Source organism: Drosophila rhopaloa, unplaced genomic scaffold (assembly GCF_018152115.1).
Source record: "Drosophila rhopaloa isolate 14029-0021.01 unplaced genomic scaffold, ASM1815211v1 contig_155, whole genome shotgun sequence".
NCBI lineage: Eukaryota > Metazoa > Arthropoda > Insecta > Diptera > Drosophilidae > Drosophila > Drosophila rhopaloa.
In genome coordinates, this window is record NW_025335034.1 from 1424709 (window position 1) to 1446185 (window position 21477).

The 21477-nt window shown below is 40.0% G+C and overlaps 2 protein-coding genes across 2 annotated transcripts; one reads left to right on the forward strand and one right to left on the reverse strand.

Annotated features, from left to right (window-relative positions):
• Positions 1-1259: 1259 nt before the first annotated feature.
• LOC108048700 (mothers against decapentaplegic homolog 6) lies at positions 1260-19298 on the forward strand. The gene is made up of 8 exons (XM_017129524.2): positions 1260-1638; positions 2324-2452; positions 4989-6240; positions 12645-12698; positions 12762-12887; positions 16776-16994; positions 17051-17201; positions 17510-19298. The coding sequence occupies exons 3-8, from the start codon at positions 5271-5273 to the stop codon at positions 17673-17675; spliced, it is 1686 nt and encodes a 561-aa protein (XP_016985013.1). The 5' UTR covers positions 1260-1638; positions 2324-2452; positions 4989-5270; the 3' UTR covers positions 17676-19298.
• LOC108048699 (guanine nucleotide-binding protein-like 3 homolog) lies at positions 19277-21475 on the reverse strand. Its single transcript, XM_017129523.1, has 5 exons — positions 21347-21475; positions 20400-21285; positions 20072-20322; positions 19597-20007; positions 19277-19534 (listed from the first exon to the last, which is right to left on the reverse strand). The coding sequence occupies exons 1-5, from the start codon at positions 21366-21368 to the stop codon at positions 19362-19364; spliced, it is 1743 nt and encodes a 580-aa protein (XP_016985012.1). The 5' UTR covers positions 21369-21475; the 3' UTR covers positions 19277-19361.
• Positions 21476-21477: the final 2 nt, after the last annotated feature.

Sequence of the window (21477 nt, forward strand, 5' to 3'; positions counted from 1 at the left end):
TGAAGGAAATAATGCTCTCGTTCTTTAGACAGATTACCTATTTTTGGACAGGTGAATTTTATCAAAAAGAAACCAAGAACCGTTAATAACTTTTGTTTATTCATACCAGCTGCTTTCCTCACAGGATAATACAACACAATTGCCTATTAATAACTGTAACCTTACAAAAATAATTTTGTTAACCCGAATTTATAAAATCTTACTTTAAAAAGTTTTGCTTCGGAAAAGTAATTCTGTACTATGTATAATAATTAATATTAATACAAAAACGACTTTTCTCTTAGTGTGGGCCTCGATCCTCGCTGCGCCGTTTCGAGAGTGTCTGTGTGTGTAGGCACGCTGCAGGGGCGCCAGTTCTTATGGGTGTGTGTTTGTCCGTATGTTTGGGCAGACATGGGCAAGGCAATTGCAACTGATATGCCCTTGATCACAACCATTCATCACATTTTGCGGCAACGAAGACCAGACCGCGCTAAATGTCGATGTCGATGTTGCTTCCTCAGGTTCTCCGCTCTCGATTGCATCGAGGGAGTTACGTTTTTTTAGCAACATAAACTGACGTATTATTGTAGTTAAAGAAAATTTAAGTTGGGCCAAAAAATTTAGAATTTTTGCCCTCAAGTAATTTTGTAAAAAAATGTATTTATAACCAAAGAAATTAAACAATTTTGTATCTACAGCGCTAAAAAAAAAAGTTTGTCAATTTCAGTGAATTTAAATTATCTGTTGTATTATGTTCAAAAACTACAAAATATTTAGTTTGTTTGAGAGTATTCAGTGTTGTTATACTTTCAACAACTAAAAACCCAGGCTTATCAAATTTGAATGGCTTTGAAAATGACCGCGTTTGTCAACACTAATTCCAACGGCACTGCCAGCTACAAAAGAAAGAGAGGTAGAGAATGCGAGTGTGGGTGTGCGTGCGCAGGTTGTATCTGTGTGACAGAGAGGCACTAAACTCACCACGCCATTCATCGGATTACTCTCCGCTCAGTGCGGATTATTTGGTTCTGCGCTCGAAATAGGGATGCCAATATTTTGAAGATATCGTAACGTTGAATTCTCATTTTTTTTTAATATTCTTTAAATGTTTAATTTTTTTGGTGAAAATTTAAGTTGAACCAAATAATTATTTCCAAATCCTGTTACTGGATATTCCTTATATAGAGCATGCCTCTCAGTCTGTCTCTTTTTGCGCTCGCTCTCTCCACCTATTGACAGTATGTTGGTAACCCAACGTCCAAGTTATTCCCCACAGCTCCAAAGGCTGGCAATCCATACAGTTCCGAGCGCTGCGCTTCGCTCATTGCCCCACAATTTTTCATCCGCGCCGCTTGTGTTTCGTTCGCCGTTCGAAAAATCCGAAAGATATCAACAAAAAGATGGATACTTGACGTATGGCTACAAGAAATATTCCGAAATAATGATATTTGTGCTCGGGACTGCTAAGCGATTTATTGGATAATCGAATGACAACACTACGCAGTGCAGGAAACTCGGACTTTGTCGCCCTTTGCGTTTCTTTTCGCAACGGCTACGGGCATTTTGTTGTAAACGCGGGCGTAAACAAAAAAGCAAGTGCAGTGGGAGTTGTTGTACGCTCCAGAACTCAAAAGTGAAGGAGGAAATAGAAAAAGTGTGAGTGCGGGGCGAATCATACGAAGTGAAAATCGAAGGGGATTGGAAATCGTTAGCGAAAATCTATTTTTTTGCTGTTATGAATTCTATGCATATGCCTGTGTTTGTGTGCGAAGAAAGAGCGAGAATTCTGCGCCCGGCTTTTCCTTCGGATAACGGATCTTCGATCTCGATTGGAGATTGTGCGCGGGTGCTTGCGCAAATTAAAAATCAATAAAAATCTGGGGAAAGGCAGGGAAAATAATAAAACCATATGCGAGTGTATTTAAACTTTAACTAGGCAAGGCTAGTAACCGAAAGAAATGCAATTGTTTGCCAGCCACGTACACACATTGTACCTGCACTCAACCATACAATCAAACATATGTATATGTATATAGCTGCGGCAGCGACGCCGACAGAATCGAAGCAAAGCGCAAATCGCCAGCCAACAAAAAACACCTTTTCCACCACGTTGAATTGTTATTGTTTTTCGGCTACTTCAACATAATATTCAACCGAAATCAACACATTACTCGCACCTTATTAAATCCGCACAAACGTACATATGCATAGCGAAAAGTGACTGACCAAGAAAAAGAGAAAAAGACGACTGCGATTACCAATCCAATACCAAAAACCCGTCGGCACGTGTTAAACAAATTAAATTTCGTTGTGCAATATTAATGATTTATTTCTTCTGCAGTTAATGTAATATACAAAATACAAAGTGAACTTCTAAACATATCAAATACAAATTTCACATATCATCTACAATTATTACTATAAAAGGAAAGGATAAAACGGATACCGCTTGTAAAATATTATTGAAGCAGTAAGTACTCACATAAACATTTTACAATTTTTAAAGTCAGTCATTTTTAAAGCGTTGTGCTCGTGATTATGCAAAAATGGGTCAGATAGTTAAAAAAATATATCTTAGCAAACAAATGTTTGGTAGTGAAGTATATTTGTTTGGAGACAAGATTTTCTAATTTTCTAAAGTACCTTTAATATTATTATTTAAAAATTATATTCAATTTCACTAATATCGAAAAAAATTAATCATTCAATTCATGCTTAAAGAACTCATAAACTCTTAGGATGTAAGATACCAATCAGTCGTTAGATTTTTTTCTTTATTTTAAATTTCAAAATAAGTTGGTTTTTGTAAAATGAAAAGATTATAAATTGAAATTGGGAAATATGTTTATCTGCTAAGTGTACAATCCTATTATTATAGAGCGTGCTGTACAACTCAGTTATCAATTTCGCTAGTTTTTAAAGTTCCCCTCATAAATTTTATTTAGTTAGTTTAATACATATCTTATAATCGAGGTGCAAGTATATGTATGTTACCAAATCGTGAACTTTATCTATCTATTGTTTCCAATTGGACTTCCAATTAGTCATTCGTTATCAGAATGTTCATAGGTACATATGTAATGCTTAAATTTGTTAATGGGAATTTGCACAAGAACAATAATTTAGCGGTATAGAATAAGAAATGTTGAATATGGATATGTCATCTATGGCGTTCAAATTGTCCCCTAAGCAATGACTTTTATTTTTGGTTTTCGACGCTTTAAATACAAAGAAAAAATATTTTTTGAAAAAAAAAACTTGTAAGATTTACAAATTTTATCTTTTGGTAATTGTAATGAATTCTACTGAAGCATTCATGTTCTAATTAATTAAAACTTTCAAAAATTCTCGGAAATTTTAAAATATGTTGGTTATATATTTGGCATGAGGAGATTAAAGAAAGTCTTTGAGATCTTTTGAAAATCAAAAGTTGCCGACTTTCTGAGTTTTTCATATTTCATTTCCTATTCCCACCACACACCAACACATGGCGGTGAGTTCTCTCGCTCGGGGCCTCTCTTCTGACCACGGCTACGGTAGATTATTCCATACTCACCTCAACCTTAAATTGTTGATTCTTCAACTTGTCAAACCGGCTGACAAACCGACCGTCGCTCGTCCGTGTCTGTCTGATGTGAGCTTATATTGGTGTGGCGCCATTCCGACGACGCCTCTGCCGCCGACATCGTTACTATTATTTCTTTTATTACGTCAGTGGCGCCAAGCGCTTCCGTCTCGCTCGCACGCCCGCCGCCCTGCCTTTTTTTACTCTGCACGCAAGCATTCTGTAAGCATGTGTGAGTGAGTGAGCGCGTGTGTTGGTGAGCGTGTTTGTGGGGCTGACTCGTAATTTTGTTGCTGTTCGCTGGTGCCGTTGTTGTTCCTGTTGTTTTTGTTGTTGCCGTCATGCCGGCGGCGCCACTTTTGTCGTCGATAAGAGGAGCGCAAGAAATGCCAGCAACAAAATGGAAATGCTCGCATGGGCCACACACACAGACACATTTGGGCTGTTAATTTGCGGCGCTCCTCGCTCTGTACCCCTTCCCCTGCAGCCGCTGTCTCTTGCCCCAACTCTCGCCGTCTCCTTCCCACCGACAGCTGATGCTGCCGCACAGATCTTTTGCATATGCACTGGCGTCGTCTGTCCGTCCGTGGAAGGGGCAGGGGCGACGTGGAGCGGGGGCATTACTCACTCAAGCGATCAGCAAGCAGATTCCTTGTCTGCCACCAAGGGCGTTGTCTGGAAAGCGAAGAAGGGGGCAACGTAGTACTAACCAAAAATATGTTTCATATAGTAAAAAAAAAAACTTAGACTAAACATTTTCTTTCGTATAATCTCAACCCATATAGCATATTTTTAAAAGGATTCGACCAGTTAAAAACACCTTCAAAAAGTAGGCAATGATTTTTACAGGGGAAAGTGTGTTATTTTTGGTAGGACACACGTCCAAAAGATCTCACTACATATTCACAAATAAATATTTTTTAAGGATACCAATATTTCATTAAAGAAATGCTTGTAATATTTTTTTATTTTGGTATGTCTAAATTATTCATCACTTTAGCAAAAATGTTTACCATATCTGACAGTTAAATAATGGTTTACTCAAGTAAAGAGTTGCATTCATTAAACCTCAAGAAACAATACTTCAAGCAGCAATTTCCAGAGCTGTTTAAATACGTAAATTATGGTATTTATCATTTCAATATATTTTTTAAACAAAAATAGAATTTGGCACATATGTACATATCTTTAGGAAGGCTAGTATTTTTTTCATTTAAAATCTTTTATTGGTAAAAAAATATTGCAAATGTTTACAATTTAAAAGATCGTATGTTTTTCTCTTGTTATTTAAAGTACTTCTTTGTAAAATACAAATAATTAATTTGAACCCTTGGCCCCCTCTTAGCTCCAACTCTGCTTGGCATAAACACGAGTGCATTTAACGATGCTGGAAAGTCCAATTAGGCCAGTGACTAATCAACATACTTCTCTTTTATTGCAGAGTGTTCACCACTGGACAATACATATCAAAAACGTCGAAAACATATCAAAGCCAACGAGTGATACGAGGAGTTATAAACAGTTTAACACGTTCTTAAGTCCCCTCTCCCCCCGAGAAACCCAAGTTCCCAGACCCACCCGTGTAACCGAACAGAAACAAAGTAAACTTAAACGTAAGCTACCGTGACTAGCCGGCCCTGTCGAGTCCGCGAACCAAGTTAGTCAACTACAAATAATGCGCATACAATAGGATCGATGTTACCGCAAAACTGTATGTCCCTCCATGATATTCCCAAGAGAAAAGAAGAAAGATCTATGGCGTTATGCGTCCAGAAACAATCCGGGTCCGTGCGATGGGGTGCCAGCAGCACCGCCCGTCCAGCCACCACGGCCGCCGCCCCCTCCACATCGACCCCGCCCTCATCCGGCGCCTCCCTGCTCTGGCTACTCCTGCGACGAGGACTCCTCTGCAATGCGCCAGACGCCGCCGCCGCCCTACAGCTCGATGTCCTGCGCCATGGACTGCTCCGGCTCCGGTTCCTATTGCAAGAATCTGACTCAGGTGCAGAACAACAACAACAGCCACCCGTACCGCCTCCTGCCAAAACACAAAGATCTTATGTCGCCACCGTCAGCGTCCGACCGCTGCTTTACCGCTCCTGGATGCAGTTGCGCAAGCTCCTGCGACGATATGTTGATCGACGGAAGCGATCAGGATCAAGATCAGGATCGGGGGCAAGTTCAGCAGGTGGATCGCCGGATGTTAAGTGCCACCACAATTGCTACTATGTTTCGGAAGTGCTGCGGGGGCACCTCGGAGTCCACCAGCGGATCCACACCCACGATTCCTGTCACCACGAACCGAGCCGTCCACCATCTCCAAAACCAAACCCACAATGCGAGAAGGATTCGCGAGGATTTCGATGCGCTGATGAAACTGTTGAAGCGCAAGCAGATGGCGGAGCTTTTGCTGGCGGTCAAGAGTCGCGTGGATCCGCCGACCAGGACACATCGCGATGCCGTTACCACAACCGCCTCCCCCGCACCCACCTACTTGCAGTGCATACTGATCCACTGTACGACGCCAGCGGATTGGGAGCAGCATGTGACCGCCAGCCGGCTGTTCTTCTGGCCGGGATTAAGGAGCGGCGAGGAGTTGAAGCGACTTCCCGCCTGCCCTGCTGCCCGCGACTGCGTTTACATGTGCTGCAATCCGCTGCACTGGTTTCGCATCCTGCATCAGCCCGAAACAGGTAGGAATCGGGTGTCGGGTATCAAAGGGGTTACATGTTTAAATCTTCTTAGCCTAAAAATCTACAGGACTTTTCGTGAAAGCCGTTTTTTTTATAATTTTATATTGGTAAAACTTCGTAAAATATTTCTGAAAAACATACGGGACGGTTTACGAACTTAGTAATACTAAAATAAAGCTAAAAAAAACAAGCCCTCTTAACAATGATTTCTAGTGTATTATCTTCTGAGATATTACGACTTAGAACGTTTTTCTCAAGACTTTTGGTCCCTGGTCTTTTTGAGGTTTTACGGAATTTTAATAAAAAGTGACGAAGAGTAAAACCCAAAAAAATCATTCAAAGATACATTTTTAATGAACTTAAACATACAAAAAAAATTTTTAACTGGAAAACAAAATTTTGTTTATTGATTTTTATTTTTATAATTTTAAAACTTGAATTTTAGAGGATTACAATTTATTACAAAGCTGTCCGTTTCCCATTGGATATTTTTAGTCGGATATAATATAATCAAATTTCTCCAGAAGGCTAGACAGTGGTCTTTATTGTGGTACCTTTATGGGTAAATAGAATTATGGTTAGGGTTCTCAGAAAACTTAATTTTATCAATTCCAGTTCAGAAATAGAAAAATGGATAAGTGCGTGTTTATTTACCTGATTTAGATCGAATGAAATTCATTTGCAATGGTTTTCCCCCGCAATAAATTCGTACCTTATCCAAATCTTTATGGCAGGGCAGGGGAAAAAGGTTATGACAATCTAAGCGCCAGCTGTGCCAATACATGTGCCCACCACTGTAGGTGTAAACACTCAGACGCACACAAGTGCACTTGGTTTGCGGTGTGCTTGTAGTTGGTGGCGCCAGGGCACACAGACAGGCACTCAAACTAGTGCACTAGCGCTGCGGCATGCGAAATCCATACGAAAATGCCGCCGCTTGCCAATTTTGTTTTTTCGCAAGCGAGCATGGGTTGCACTCTGCCGTGGTGTGGGTTTGTGTTTATGAGTTTGTGTTTTTTTTGTTCTGGAGAGCAGAAGCGAAGCCAAAGAGCCAGAGACAAGGTGCAACCGGTCTGTATCTGTATTAGGCATTAAATTGCTCCCGCAGAAGACTGAATTTCAAGTTCCTGCACAGAAAAAAAGAAACATGTCGATTTTAATACAAATTTTACATTTCTGCACGTACCAATATATATTTTTATATATTTTTGATATTCTACTATTAAATTGGAGTGATTAAAAATATTGGTTACATATTTATACATGTGTAAAAGGTCTCGTATTCAGTGCAATATGATAAATAAAATTATCGTATTAAATATCACATAAAATAATTATTTATTTCTGTGTATACTCACGGTGCGCCGCCGCCTTGACTTTTGCCCAGACACGGGCACCGCAAACGCACTCACACACCCACCGATTCCAATGCTCTCCGGCTCATTTATTCCGCTTTATCACGGCCCGCACACACAAACAATAACACATACACACGTGGGGGAGCAGAGAGAGCGGCGGAGAATGTGCGTGAAAGCGCCACGCAAACGGTCGGCCCAACATGACGGCGACTAAATTCTTTTCAAAATAATTTGCGTAAATTTAGAAACTGGCGCCAGGAAATAATCAGGCGTCGTCGCCAACGCAAACGCAAAAGCTAAAGCAAAGTTAGGCGGCGGAGTCCGTTACCCATTGCCCATACCCATTACCAGCACTCGTCCGAGTACTCGAATCATTCGAAATACAGTATAACTCCTATAACTCAAACGATCGCACACAAACACAACCTTGTGGAGCTGTTAAAATTTTTAAAAAACTTGTCACAGAAATAATTAATTAGAATTAAAAAAACCAATTTGAATCCAATATAAATCTTATGACAAGAAACAAATTTTAAATTATTTTTAATGTTATAGTTATGATATTAGATCGGCGGTCGCCACTCCCCAATGAATGTCAGCAAAGGGGTCTCTTTACGCGACAGCGGTCTTTTTGTTTAAAAACACAACCTTTAAATGCGAAAATTGAGTAAATACAATTAAGATCCGTTTACTTGTCTTCATGGAAAGCTAAAAAACTAGTCCTAGACGAAGAACGAGCCTAAAACGTAAAATCGAGTAATATATAAAAGTATAGCATACTTCTTGGCGTCTGCCTTGATCGAATGTACTATTCAATATTTCTTGTGGCTGAAAAGCTTAACCAATTAACATGAAACGGTTGATAAATACAAAAACTGTAAGTATTGAGGCTTTTTTTAAATTTAAAGATTATATTTATGATTTTTTGTTTAAAAGCGAGTTGTAAGAGTTTAAAGCTAAGACAGCGATAATTAGTCTGGTTGGCTTATATTCATCATAAGGTGTCTTGACTGTAGCTGGGGCCGCGGCATATCCGTCGCCACCAGCTAGTTGGCGCATCGTTTAGAGATCCCATTCGCACTATGTACATTCGGGCAAACATCAGAGCATGTACATGTACATATGTACATTGTATGCACATACATGTGCGCTTTTCGATTTGTTTGTTTTTATTTTTAGCACGCGCATGCACACCACTCTGCTGTCGTATAAAAAATACGTAGAGATACCATTTGTATTTGTGGGCATTATACATCGTATGCAGATTGAAAGATGCACCATGTAATTGCAACGTAGCATTAACTCTTCATCACAGTTGATAATGAGTGCGATTTATTAATAACCCATTTTCCCGGACGGCAGTTCTACTGGGCACAATGAACGTTATCTAGAACGTGCGTATCGCTCGGCCGAGCTTACAACTGTATGGGCACATGGATCGCCGTTCTAGTGTTAATCTAATCGGACTATTATATCAGCACTAAACTGCATGCATGTAATACATCATCTGTGGGCGTGTGGGTGTCGGTTGTTTTCATCAATCGGCAGTGGTTTTTATACGGGTAGCTGGGCTAACCTCAAATTGAAACAAAACCCCACTTGTGAGCGCCATGTGCAGAAAGAAAAGTAGTGGGTTTCCACGAAAACCTATAACAATTTTACTTATCAAACTCTGAAATATATACTTAGTGTTGGAGTGCCTATAATCCCAGAAATCAATTCGTTGAACGACATCTTCCTGAACAACATTTAAAATGTTAAAAAACACTGAATTACAAACCGATAACTGGAATCCGTACCATCAAATTTTTACTTACTTTTGCTAAATGCGATACGGTTCTTGTAACGACATAAGTATATTTATCCGCTAGAAAACAAAAATGAACCTCTAATTTAAGTAATCCAACAAAAAAAGTAATCTGAGAGATTGTAAGATTGCAAACAAATTAATTAGGAAATTGCATACGTTTACTTGGCGATGTTTAACTTAATAGCGACCAAGATTAAGATCACATTTCTTGCCAGCGTTTCCAGAGTCCCCCTTAACCGATAATCACTGTAGATGTGTCGGAAAAAAGGCATGTCTATACCGACATTCCTGTGCACAAAACACAATCTTTTGGGAAACATGAAGACTCTGTTCGTGCCGGTCCGCAGATACAGATACAGATACAGCCTCCCTGGCTGGTCGCTTACCTGTGCCACTTACCTGGGCAACAGGCAACTGGCAAAAGGCACAGGCAACAGGCACCGGCAACAGGCTGGCTCTGTTCTGGCCGCTTTCTGCTTTCTGGCTGCCTTCTGCTGGCTGTGTCATCGTCTGGCCGGCGGATGGACGTCCCGACAGTGACTGGTTTTTTAATGATGGCGCCGAACACATTAAACAAGTCGATAATGTTATTCCATCCGCATCGGCCGGGGAACACAATTCCAGGAATTGTAACGACGAGAGGTCCGCCGACTGGTGCCAGTCTTTGGACATCGCGGCTCCAACGTCCCTTCGTCGCAGCGAGCACCCATAAAAAGGATCATTTTGCGTGCCTCAGCCCCATCCATCCCATCCCATTCAGAGGTGCGGTTCTTGGCCGACCGCCGTTGGCCATAAAGCTTTGCTTTCGGCCTGTGCGGTTGACGGTTTGCTGTGTTCCTGTGGATCGGCTGCAGATACATATTTATGTAGTCATATTTGCGCTGGCCGAAATTGTTTCGGGCCTATTCAATGAAACTGAAGGGGAACTTGACTAATTACATTGTAGGCTTTGTACTCTTGGTACTCTTTCGTTAACTATTATGTCAGGTGTGCTTAAAGGGTCCTTATGAAATAGCAATCACAAAAGCCACATTATAATTCTAAATTAATGATAAATACTAAATACTAAAATATCACTTCATTATAAATTGTAATTCAATTTGAACTAGATTTCTATAATAAATTTCAAATCAGAACCAGAATCTGGAGCATAACCAAAATGGACACTGTGTGGAATTGCCATGCTTAAATTTCAATTACTGGAATCTGACTCAATAGACTCGCACTCTTTTGCCAGAACCCAGAACCGTGAATATTCAGTTGCCTATTTCGCCGACTGGTCATACGATCCATCCATCAGTTTGTTGACGGCGTGCTGGAATGGTTGGCCTCCCTTAGGTTTCAGTTTCGGTTTCGCTGCGGCGATCGTGTTTTTTTTGTCAGAATTGTTAGATTTTCGACGTTGGCGTCGATGACGCGGCCGCTCGTAATCAGGTTTAACTGGTACATTGGAGCTTGGGACCCGGGTTTCTGGGTATATTTGAGTCGCCGGGCGCCGTCGACAAGGCACATCAAGCGATTTATGCGCCGTCAGAATACCAAAGCATTACTACTAATCGTCTATCCTTGTTGCTCGCCAGTTGCACTTCGATGGATACTTTTGGGCCTTAATTAGCCCTTCTTTTATTGTCTTTTTTTGCTAAATTTTATATTGTTTTGCATTCAATTAAGCTAATCAATACTATTTAGATGCAAAGCCCATAGCGTTTATATCAAGATGGTTTTACATATTTGCCGTGCCCCTTTTAGTCCATTAAAAATAATTTATTTTCTTTGGTGTGCAACACTGACGAAATATTTTTAATCGAACTTAAATAAAAAAAACTTAAAAACTACTACTTTGAGTATATTCTTTATTCTACCACAGTGGACCATATTTAAAGTACCTCTTCCGCAGGTGTTTTATAGCCGCATTTTAGATTTCGAATTAGCATCTAATCATATTATTCTGAATCTTAAACATATTTTTAAAATTTTTTTATGACCCTCTTGTCTGACAGTCTAAATCTTAAAGTAATACTTTAATTCAATCTATTAAATACAAATGCGACGTTAAATAAATTATTGAATTTATAGAATTGAATGAGAAATATCTTGGGATCTGGCAGGTAATTCATTGAGGCTTTTGTTTGCCCGAATCTTCGAAACCAAATACGACCTGTTCCGTTTGCTTTTTTGGGAGTGAAATGAGAGAATGAAAACGGAGTAGAATGTAAGCGAGATTAAACACAGCGCCAGCGGAGATCGCCGCACATCAAACGATTTTTGCGCCAATAAAATGTCCCCCAGTGCTGCTGCCTGATATGCAAAGATTATTTATTTTTATATCGCCGCGCTGATGTTTGGCTTGCTTACGCTTACGCCTGGGTTTGATTCGCCTTCCTTTTCTTTTCTTCTTGTTGTGGCCTTTGTTTTTGTTTGGCTTTGTTGCTCTCTCTGTTTTTGTTTCGCTTTGATTTGCTGCTCAAATATTCGAACACTAGTATGTATTAGTTTTGCGAACCATGATCTCATCCTATGTGCGCCCGACTAGAAGACGCGCATTTATAACTCGAACTTTTGATTAACTCAAAATTATTTGTAATCATCCAAAGTCCGGGGCTTACCGGGTCTGCAACTGCACGAATTGTGTACCCGAATTATATTGATTTACGATACTGTTGATAAAGTTCAAATTAGGGTTTTATACAACGACAATGGCCTTGAAGATCAATAATTTGGTGTATTTATTTCAGTATGTTTTTAGTTTAAGATAAAGTGTCTATAAGATTGCAGAGTTAGTTAATATCTTAAAGATATAACCTTATGACGATTTGAAACATTATTAGAGAATTAATGTCAAATTGAAAAAAAAAGTCGATATAAATAAGATTGGAAGTGTTGGTAAAACATAACTACATAATAGAGAGTAATTCATTAGTGTAATACATTGGAAAGTAATCGCTTCATTATAAAATAACAATACTTTTTTGTTCTCAAAAGAAAATTACCATTACACGTATTAATAAACAGACTAGTTCCAGAAAGCCTAAAAAAGTCTAACAATAAATGGTTTACTAGTACTAAATTCTGAAATCAGTTGTTATCATTAAACGAATAATGACAACAAATAATGATGAAATAGTATAACATATACGATTTTTAAACTGTTAACACCTATTTATGCAAGTGACCCAACCCAAATGTGTATCTGCAAGATATCTAAAGCAATACCGTCCATCATTGTGCCATTTCAGAAGCTCAACCGCCGCCATACCAACGCTCAAAAATGCAGAGACTGAGAGATGCAGGTAAGCCGGCTCTGCTATATAGAGTTTCGATCCGGTGATACTTACCCTCCCCCATTTTTGCAGATTCCGAAGAAGACTCGCAGAACGATGCAAAGTCGGCAGCGCTGAGCACGTGGAGTGCGCAGAGCAGCAGCATTTCGAGCATCTTCAAGCCGCCTCTCTTCGAGTCGTTCACCACTGATGGAAAAGGTGAGTTTTGCGCCTAACACCCCTCTCTTTTCGCGCTCCCCTGCTTATCAGGCGATTAGAAGAGTGCACATAAAAAAATATGTACATGCGATAATTTTATATACAATTTGAAAACAAATACCAATTTGAAAAATTACTAAATTTAAAAGGACATTTTAAAATTGAATTTAAAGTTAAAATTAAATTTATTAAGTTATAAAATTTACACTTAAGTAAGCAAATACAGAATACATATAATTAAAGTGATATGATAAACATGCCATTATAAAACTTTTAAATGTCACTTCGATTTTACAGTATGGCTTATTGTTTTCAGTGTGGGAGAAGTGTTGCGATTATTTTGCCATGTATGTAGGTGTGTTGTTTGTGGGCCCCTGATTTAGTGTGTGTGAGCGGGCGCTCTCTCTCGCTGGCCAGTTGTTGTTGTATCGTGGCGCCAGCTTGCCGCGTCAGGTCGTCACTTTCTATATTGATATTAACTTTTAAGCGAAAACAGCAAAAACGAAATGAAAATAAATAATGAGCGAAAAACAAACACGGGCGGCGGCATACTGAGCGAAAGAGTGCGAGGAGAGCGAGGAGCGAGGTGAGTTGGCGCTCTCGATGGCGCCACAATCTTAGCGCTAACTTACAAGAGTGTTCCCAAGGGGGCTGAAAGGGGTACGGATACGGGTCCTACGGGGGCTATGATATCATTCACGGCATTACCATTACCCGGCAACTGAGACGGCACCGTGAAACTGGCCAGAACTCACACACACCATACTGATTTTGGCTTTTTTATGGCATTGTACTGGCGACAAAACGACGGAAAACTATTACATTTAAATGGACCGTTAAGTTGCGGCTTTACGACGATTGGGTGACAGGCCAGTTAAAAATAGATTGAAATTCCAAATTGATTGATTCCCATCAGAGTTTCGACAAATGCCCGTTGTTAGCATATTCTATGAATTCGGAATTTATGAATAAGGTGGTCATTACCTTTATTAGTTACTTACTTGTAATCTTCAATAATAAGAATTATGTTTGCATTAAATATTGTGGATAACACCACATTAGAATCACAATTTTTTTGGCTTTCGTAATGCAGTATTTTCTGCATGCTCAATATTAAATTACGTAACCCTTTAAGCACTAATCAGGATATTGAATTGGATTTTTAATTGAATTTTTAAAATTACATGGAAAAATACTTGCAACATTTGTTTTGACGTTTGGCTACATTGAGTTTTTAAAATCCAGAATAAGACTAATCAGAATACTGCAATGCCTTTGTATAAGAGTTTTTAAGGTTCAAGCACAAAGTCCATCAATACCTTCTATCAAATTTCTTCAGCAATCGATTTAAATTACATAATTACCTTAATGCAACTTCATCGCCGGTGGGACTCCAACAAATGGAGCACGCACAAGTCGAACATCCGCGTTTCCCCAAAGGCCCCACATGTGTGCCACCAACAAACTTACAGGCCACTGCCTCGACCCACACATGCACACAAATTGAAGATAAAATATTCTAAATTTAAAGATGATGTAGCAGCCCGTGGATTCGGGCATCTAACACAAATGTATGTACATTTATGTACCTACTTACATAAATATTAGCAAGGGGAATCAACAGCCATGAAGCGGCGCTACGAATTTACAAATATGTATATAGTACAGAAAAAATGCAGTAGGTAGATCTCTCAAGCAGAAACTTCCAAGAATGCCAAACGTTTCAAAGTTGAGTGCTTCTCGCATTACACAAATTTTTCAAAAATTCCCTGTCATTAAAGACTTTAGCTTAAAGGCCGTAGATTTTAAAAATGGTATAGGGAAATTAAAAAGTATAACACAAACTCCTGAAATACTTGAAAAACGGCACAAGTTAATTTACAAAGTATCTCTTCCAATACAAACCCCAAATATAAACGCACTTATTTGAAGTTCTCCTTAGAATGGACAACACATTCCTTTTAATTATCTGATACCAAATATAGTAAAGATTTTATAAATTAAATATAGGTAATTAGATTAACCTGCCTAAATTCCGAAGTAAATATTCAGTTTCCACATGTTTGAGGTTTCGCAAAGGGGCCAATTTGATTCCCCACTTTTCCAAATCACCTTTCGCTCGGATCAACTTCACTGCCCCACAATCTTGGCGAGTTCTCGCCCAGTTGAGCGCGACGCCAGCTTGGTGGGGTAAACAATTTTTCGTGGCCATGGCGAGACGCGGCGGAATCGCCGCCGTCGACCTAATTAGGTAAACATCGGACAGGCGCCACTTGCAGCGTCCAACGCCCCCGCTGCCCCCGCTTTCGGCACATTCTTTGCCATGCAAAATTTTAAAAGCCGTCTACGGATTTATTGCGATATATTTTTACTTGGCGCCACTGCCGCCCGCCTGGGCTTGGCCTTTGCGCCTTTCGGCCTTTTCGTTCCGATTTATTCTCGGCGAGCGCGTGCTGGCCATTGTTGGCCGTTTTCCCTGCGATTTTCCCTGAGCTGAGCGATTGTGTTTTGTGTGTGCCGTCAATGCGCGCACATTTCTCGAATCGGCTCTTGCCGTTCTGGCCAACTGCACCAATCGACTATCGACCCGCTGGCATTGTTGCAACTGGCAGCTCGGCCGCCATGGCGTATGCGCGATATTTGCACTTTGTTGTCTTACAATGCAGTTTATGCCATTGGTGATTGATAAATTCCCAAGACAAGGGTGTGTTTATGCTGACAATGGTGTCATCTGAAATGGGTATTAAGAAATAAAAATGATAAAATATGAATTCGGTGGCGTATACGCAATGTTGATATTATCAGATTTTACGACTTTCAAATTTAAATTCAGCACATTTTGTTTACTAATTCTGAAAAATGCATATATATGTATATATATGCACCTATATACCTATATTATTTTAATTAAATATGAATTTTAAAATTTATGAATGGTTTAATGTGGTCATAAATATTAAATAATTTGTTCTCAAAGCCCACACACTCGGAATACTCTCGTTAGCAAGGATTTCAAATAAAGAGTTGCACTTGTTTCACACTTTGTTATTGGCCCGACACGCGTTCGGAATCGGAATATACAAATGAACCCATAAACAGACTCTGTGGGTTTGCTTACTATACACACAGCCGCACAGGCCGATATATGCGCGAATGAATACCACACACATACGCGACGCCGGTCTGTTTACGTAATGCCCTGGCGCCAAAATTATTACCATTTAAATGTCTGAGCACACAAGTGAGTAAAAGCGTAATGTGTATGCGCCTGTTTGAATGTGCGACTCGCTGAATTCGCCAACGTCTCTTCGTTCTCATTCTTATTTTCAACCGATATAGTGGAGCTATACTCCCCCGATTTTGCTTCAGCACCTTCGGGTTGAATGTTATGCCAATTTTAAATCACATTTTATTGGCCGACGAAAGAGTTATTATCGCTTTAGCGCACAATTTGTATGCGGGTTACAAGATTGCGATTTAAATAATTGTTATTGATGGGAATTACTTTAACACTGGCACATTTAAGACTTTATTAGTCTCCTATCTGATTAATAAGTTAGCAAGTTAACCTGACATCGTTATCTTTAAGCGTTTAATTAGGTGCCCTGTGAAGTGCGAAAGATATGATTTTTATATAAAATTCCTCAGTGGTTGTAAATATGTAAAAATATGATTACATGTTTGACAACTTTAGATAACAATAAAAAATAACTTTATATCGCCAAATTATAAAATAAAAAATATTTTATAATAAATTGTACGCATAACGTTTATTTTCTGTGAAAATTGAGGCTGAGACAGTTAAAGTTTAACTTAAATATAAGTATTTGTAATTAATGTAATGTGAAATGGTTATTTAAATAATTTGGTTTTTCTTGTGTATTGCAGATCATAACATCAATAGCAACGCCTGGTGCCAAATAGCCTACTGGGAGATGGCCGACCGAGTCGGGGAGTTCTTTCACGCCAGAACAAAAGCAGTCAATATCTACACCGATGGGATCGTGGGCAGTAATGGCGACAGCATGTGCCTACGTGACCTTAATCCCGCAGGCAAGCAGGTCCACTCGGAGGTGGTGCAAACTACGCGACAGAAGGTCGGATTGGGTAAGAAATTAGCCTTTTTAGCTCGGAAGCACTTTTAACCGGAGTACGAATTGCAGGTGTGACATTAAGCCTGGAGAGCGGCGATGTTTGGATTTACAACCGTGGGAATACACCCGTATTTGTGGATTCTCCCACCCTGGCCGAAAATCTGGACCGTGTGTGTAAAGTGATGCCCGGTGTCTGCCTGAAGGCCTTTGAAACAAGCAGGTTAGATCCCTCTTTCAATTCAATTTCAACCAATTGCTTAAAACAATAGTCGCTTAATGTATTTTAAAGTGCAAAAAACCCGTTTAGAATATAAAATAGTTAGTTAAAAAGTATTTTATAAGTAAATTATATTACTTTAAAAGAAGAATAATTTATATTGATTTCCTTAAATTTGTATAAAATCATTTACATTGAACCAATGTCGAAAACTTATTTTTTGTTTGGTGTTTATTTTGTGTTTGGTTAGATATTTTTAAGGTTATTTTACAATTTAATAAATTGGTTTCCTTTTTTATACATTTATACAGGGCTCAACTGCTAAGCATGAAACAGCAAGAACATCACCACATGGGGCCCGTCGACTACTTCAGCATAAAGATCAGCTTCGTAAAGGGGTGGGGGCCCGCCTACAAAAGACAGAACATCATGGGCTGCCCCTGCTGGCTGGAGGTCCACTTTAGCCATCTGCGGTGACAGTACCTGCTGCAGGCCCGTTCGGCAGGACCCCATCCGACATCCCAGCACCAGCTCGAACCTCTGGGCTACGGATACGGTTGCGATCCGGTGAGCAGCTGTCGGAGGGAAGGAAATCGGCGATCGCCCCAACTGCTGCGAAAGGTAAAAAAGCTGCTGACCAGACTATGCAGGCAAATGTGCGCACTGACGGATCCGGCGTCGAGGACGAGATGGAGGTGTCTGGCGGGCAGGAGATCGAGCCGCCAGCTTACCATTAAACAACCAATAATTTGGAACAACAAAGGACTGCAAAAGAAATCATTTTAAATGTTAATATACATAATTACGAAACAAGTTTCAATTACTGATAGTAGACACATCGAAATTAATTTTAATGCATCTGAGTCGCATTAAGTGAGAGAAGTCGAGGAGTCGGACGAGTTAAATTGAAATACATAGTAATTGATTGTTAAACATACATAGAAAAAATTGAAATCCTGTGATTCACTCTATATATACACATGTAGTATGTACCGACGCGTGGGGCTAGAGCTCCATTGCCAGTAGCTATATGATATGTATAAATATTTAACTTATATATACATACACACTTAACAGAAGGCACATCAGGGTTAACAGTTTCGAGAATGGCAGATAGTCTAGTTACGACAAAACATTCAGAAGCCCCTACCTTTTCTATGCGACTTTTTTAAATGAACATAAACCCATAATTTATACCCCACCCAATTGAAACCAAACATCACTGAAATACAAATCTGTTCAGTAGAATCTGCATAGATGCTAGGTTTAATAAAAACAACACAATTAACAAAATTCTATACGGCTTTAGACTCTAGCGCATAGCGATCCAATTGGCTTTAAGAAAGCATACGTCATGTTCGAACATTATTTGTTTTATGTTGATATTTTGACTGTTTTCGTTGTCATGTCATTCATTCATATTAAAAACAACATTCATATAAAATGTATAAAAGAATATCGCACTACGATGCTTACAGCATAGAATACTTTTATTTAAATCTGAAACCATCCATCGTCAGTTCATGTTTCACAAGCCCCAACTTCGGTTGCATTTCCACCTGTAGGAAATGACAATTCGAGAATTTGGAGTAGTAGTAAAATCCATGCGCTAGAGCTTTTAACCTCTGTACCAAACAATACCGTATGTAGGCCTAGAATCCCAGCCTTGTATGTATTTCGTTTTAAGAATAAATGCGATCCACGTAAAACTATTGTTACCATTTTCTCACTGTTAAAAGATGACCGTGTTCAGTAAATACATAAAGAATGTAGGTACGTGATTATTGTATGTATATTTTAATTCCAAAAAAGCACTATACAAAATAGTAACAAACCTAATGAGCAAAGATATTGGGCTGATTTAAAAAGTTCTGCCTATGTAAAATTAAATCGTAAAGTCTGGTGGACAGACATGTATACATACAATAGCTTCAATATGATCAAATATTTAATCAGTGCAGTTATACTGTTAAGTTTAAAAACTTGTAATAAAATTTCAATATATTTACAAAAACAATTGGAATTCTGAATACAACTTCACTTTAAAAGCTATAATCATCAAAAATAATAAAGCGGCATTTACATTTTTCGGAGACATTACACTTCTCTATATTTTAGTGTATTATCAACAGATTTATTTAATGATTAAAACTAAGGCAGAATTTATTCAATCACATAATCCTTATCGAAATCGTATTTTTCTGCCTTTGAAGATGAACCTAAGCTAAAGTTATCCAAAACGTCTGTAATTTTTGAGATTTTCTTCTCGTTCCGAACATTTTGTTTCTTCTTTTGCTTCTGCAGTTGCTTGATGCCTTTATTCAGGGATTGGTTTTCTGGAATTAAAATGAAGTATGACATTAGTACGATTTCACGGGGAACATTTGTCATTGCATACCGTCCAAAAGCAGACTGGGATCTACCTTCTCCTTTTCTTCATCCAGTTTTCTTTTGCGACCCTTCGCTGGTTTTTCCTTCTCGTTTATGATCAGACTAGCAGCCGCTTTGGAAGCAGAATCCTCTTCCTCACGCGGCTGTCTGATTTCCAGAGGACCCGTAGACGTTATCTCCATAATGTCATCAGTTTTCACAGCGCAATGCTCTAGGATCTCTGTCTCCATAGACTCGAAGTTATCAACATCGAACTCGCGAGCCTCGGAGTGTACGATTGAGGCACTTATATGCACACTTTGGGCTTCCTGAACTTCCGGAGGCTGTGTACAGTATTTGATTTTGCCCGTATTCCAATCGTTAAGAACGCTCCTCGCGGCAGCCACAACATCAGGAACTCCCTTTTTCAGAAATTTTCCTAAGGGCATTGTAAAATAAACTTATTATTCTGCACTCTATCTTCTAGATTTAAATTCACTTACCCATTCTGGCTGCCTTTTTGGCGAAGAATTCCTCGAATGTTTCGTAGCTTGTAATGTCATACATGGTGCAGAAGTAATCCTTGCTGGCGCGTTTTAAAACGCTCTCAGCAATGGTGAAGGGATCTTTTACATCGCCCACGCGCTGTGCATTCTTCAATACCGCGTGTGAGTTCTCAGATCCACTGGTGAACACAATGCCGGGGCAATCAATCAGTTTTATTTTCGAATCCAACTCAACTTCCTGCATTGATCTGAAGAAAAGATTGCAAATGATCGAATTAACTTATAGTTTTAAAAACACATGCCAATAAAGGCACATGGCACTCACTTGGTCACTCCTGGCGTGCTGCCCACCATGCAAGACCTGCCGCGAGTCAGCGAGTTGATGATGGAGCTCTTGCCGACGTTGGGAATCCCCACGACGCCAACACGAATCGAAGTCTTGATTCCCTGGTTGCGACAGTAGTTGCCAAGCATGGACATGAGCAATTCGGCACCAATACAGACTGATCCCTGCATGGCCTTCTCCGTCTTCATCTCGCGCAACTTGCGACGTCCTAGTCGGTTGGCTTGATCCTGTGTGGAAGCTTTGAAAGCGGTGACGGGACCGCTGCGGCGGAAGTATTTGATCCAGTTGTTTAGGTTCTCCCGGGGCACCAAATCGGCCTTGTTGAGCACTAGGACCAGGCGCTTGTTTCCCGGAGCACCACGCACGGCGCGCTCCACCTCGTTGCAGCGGGTTCCCAGGGGATCTCGGGCATCTACCACCTCCAGGACAACGTCAGCATTTTCTATGACCTTTCGGAATTCCTTGAAGTACTGCTTCAAAGACTGCTCCTTGGTGACGGCATTCTTGTACTTCTTTTCATCCGCATCCTGAGCATCATTTTCATGCAATATACCGTGCACTGTGCTCCGCATGTCTGCATCTTCAGCCAGGGTCTCCAACGTCTTAAACTTGCTCTGCTCGCGCTCAACTTTGAAGGCTTCGCGGCGAGCCAGCCGCTCGGCCTCCTGGCGTTGCTTTGCCTCCTCCACCTCCTTAAGGATGTCATCCTTGAAGGGACATATGTTCGGGATCTGGATAAGCTTCTGTTTCTTGCTGCCCTTCTTGGGATTCTTCTTAGCAGCGCGACGTTCCTTTTTGTTGTGGTCACGCACCTTCTTCTCGATTTTGTGCTTCAGGCGTCCCGTCAACCTCTTGGATTTCTTTGCTGTGGGGTTGTCAGGAATAAGCATATCTCTAATAACTAAATAGGTGTAAGAAATACTTACTCTTCAACCTTTTCAGAGCCATTTTAAAAGACGTACCCGGGGACCAAAAGCGACTTAAAACAAGAACACGTGAAAATACTCTTCTTCTTTGTTGCTGCCAGTCACCACGAAGCGGCCACTTGTTGTGGCGC

Coding starts and splice junctions, on each gene's coding strand:
- LOC108048700 (XM_017129524.2), top strand. CDS start 5,271: ATGATATTCCCAAGAGAAAAGAAGAAAGATCTATGGCGTTATGCGTCC. Junction 6,241..12,644: donor CCTGCATCAGCCCGAAACAG/GTAGGAATCGGG, acceptor GTGCCATTTCAG/AAGCTCAACCGCCGCCATAC. Junction 16,995..17,050: donor GCGACAGAAGGTCGGATTGG/GTAAGAAATTAG, acceptor TACGAATTGCAG/GTGTGACATTAAGCCTGGAG.
- LOC108048699 (XM_017129523.1), bottom strand. CDS start 21,368: ATGGCTCTGAAAAGGTTGAAGA. Junction 21,286..21,346: donor GGCTCTGAAAAGGTTGAAGA/GTAAGTATTTCT, acceptor ACAACCCCACAG/CAAAGAAATCCAAGAGGTTG. Junction 20,008..20,071: donor CAAAAAGGCAGCCAGAATGG/GTAAGTGAATTT, acceptor CAATGCCCTTAG/GAAAATTTCTGAAAAAGGGA.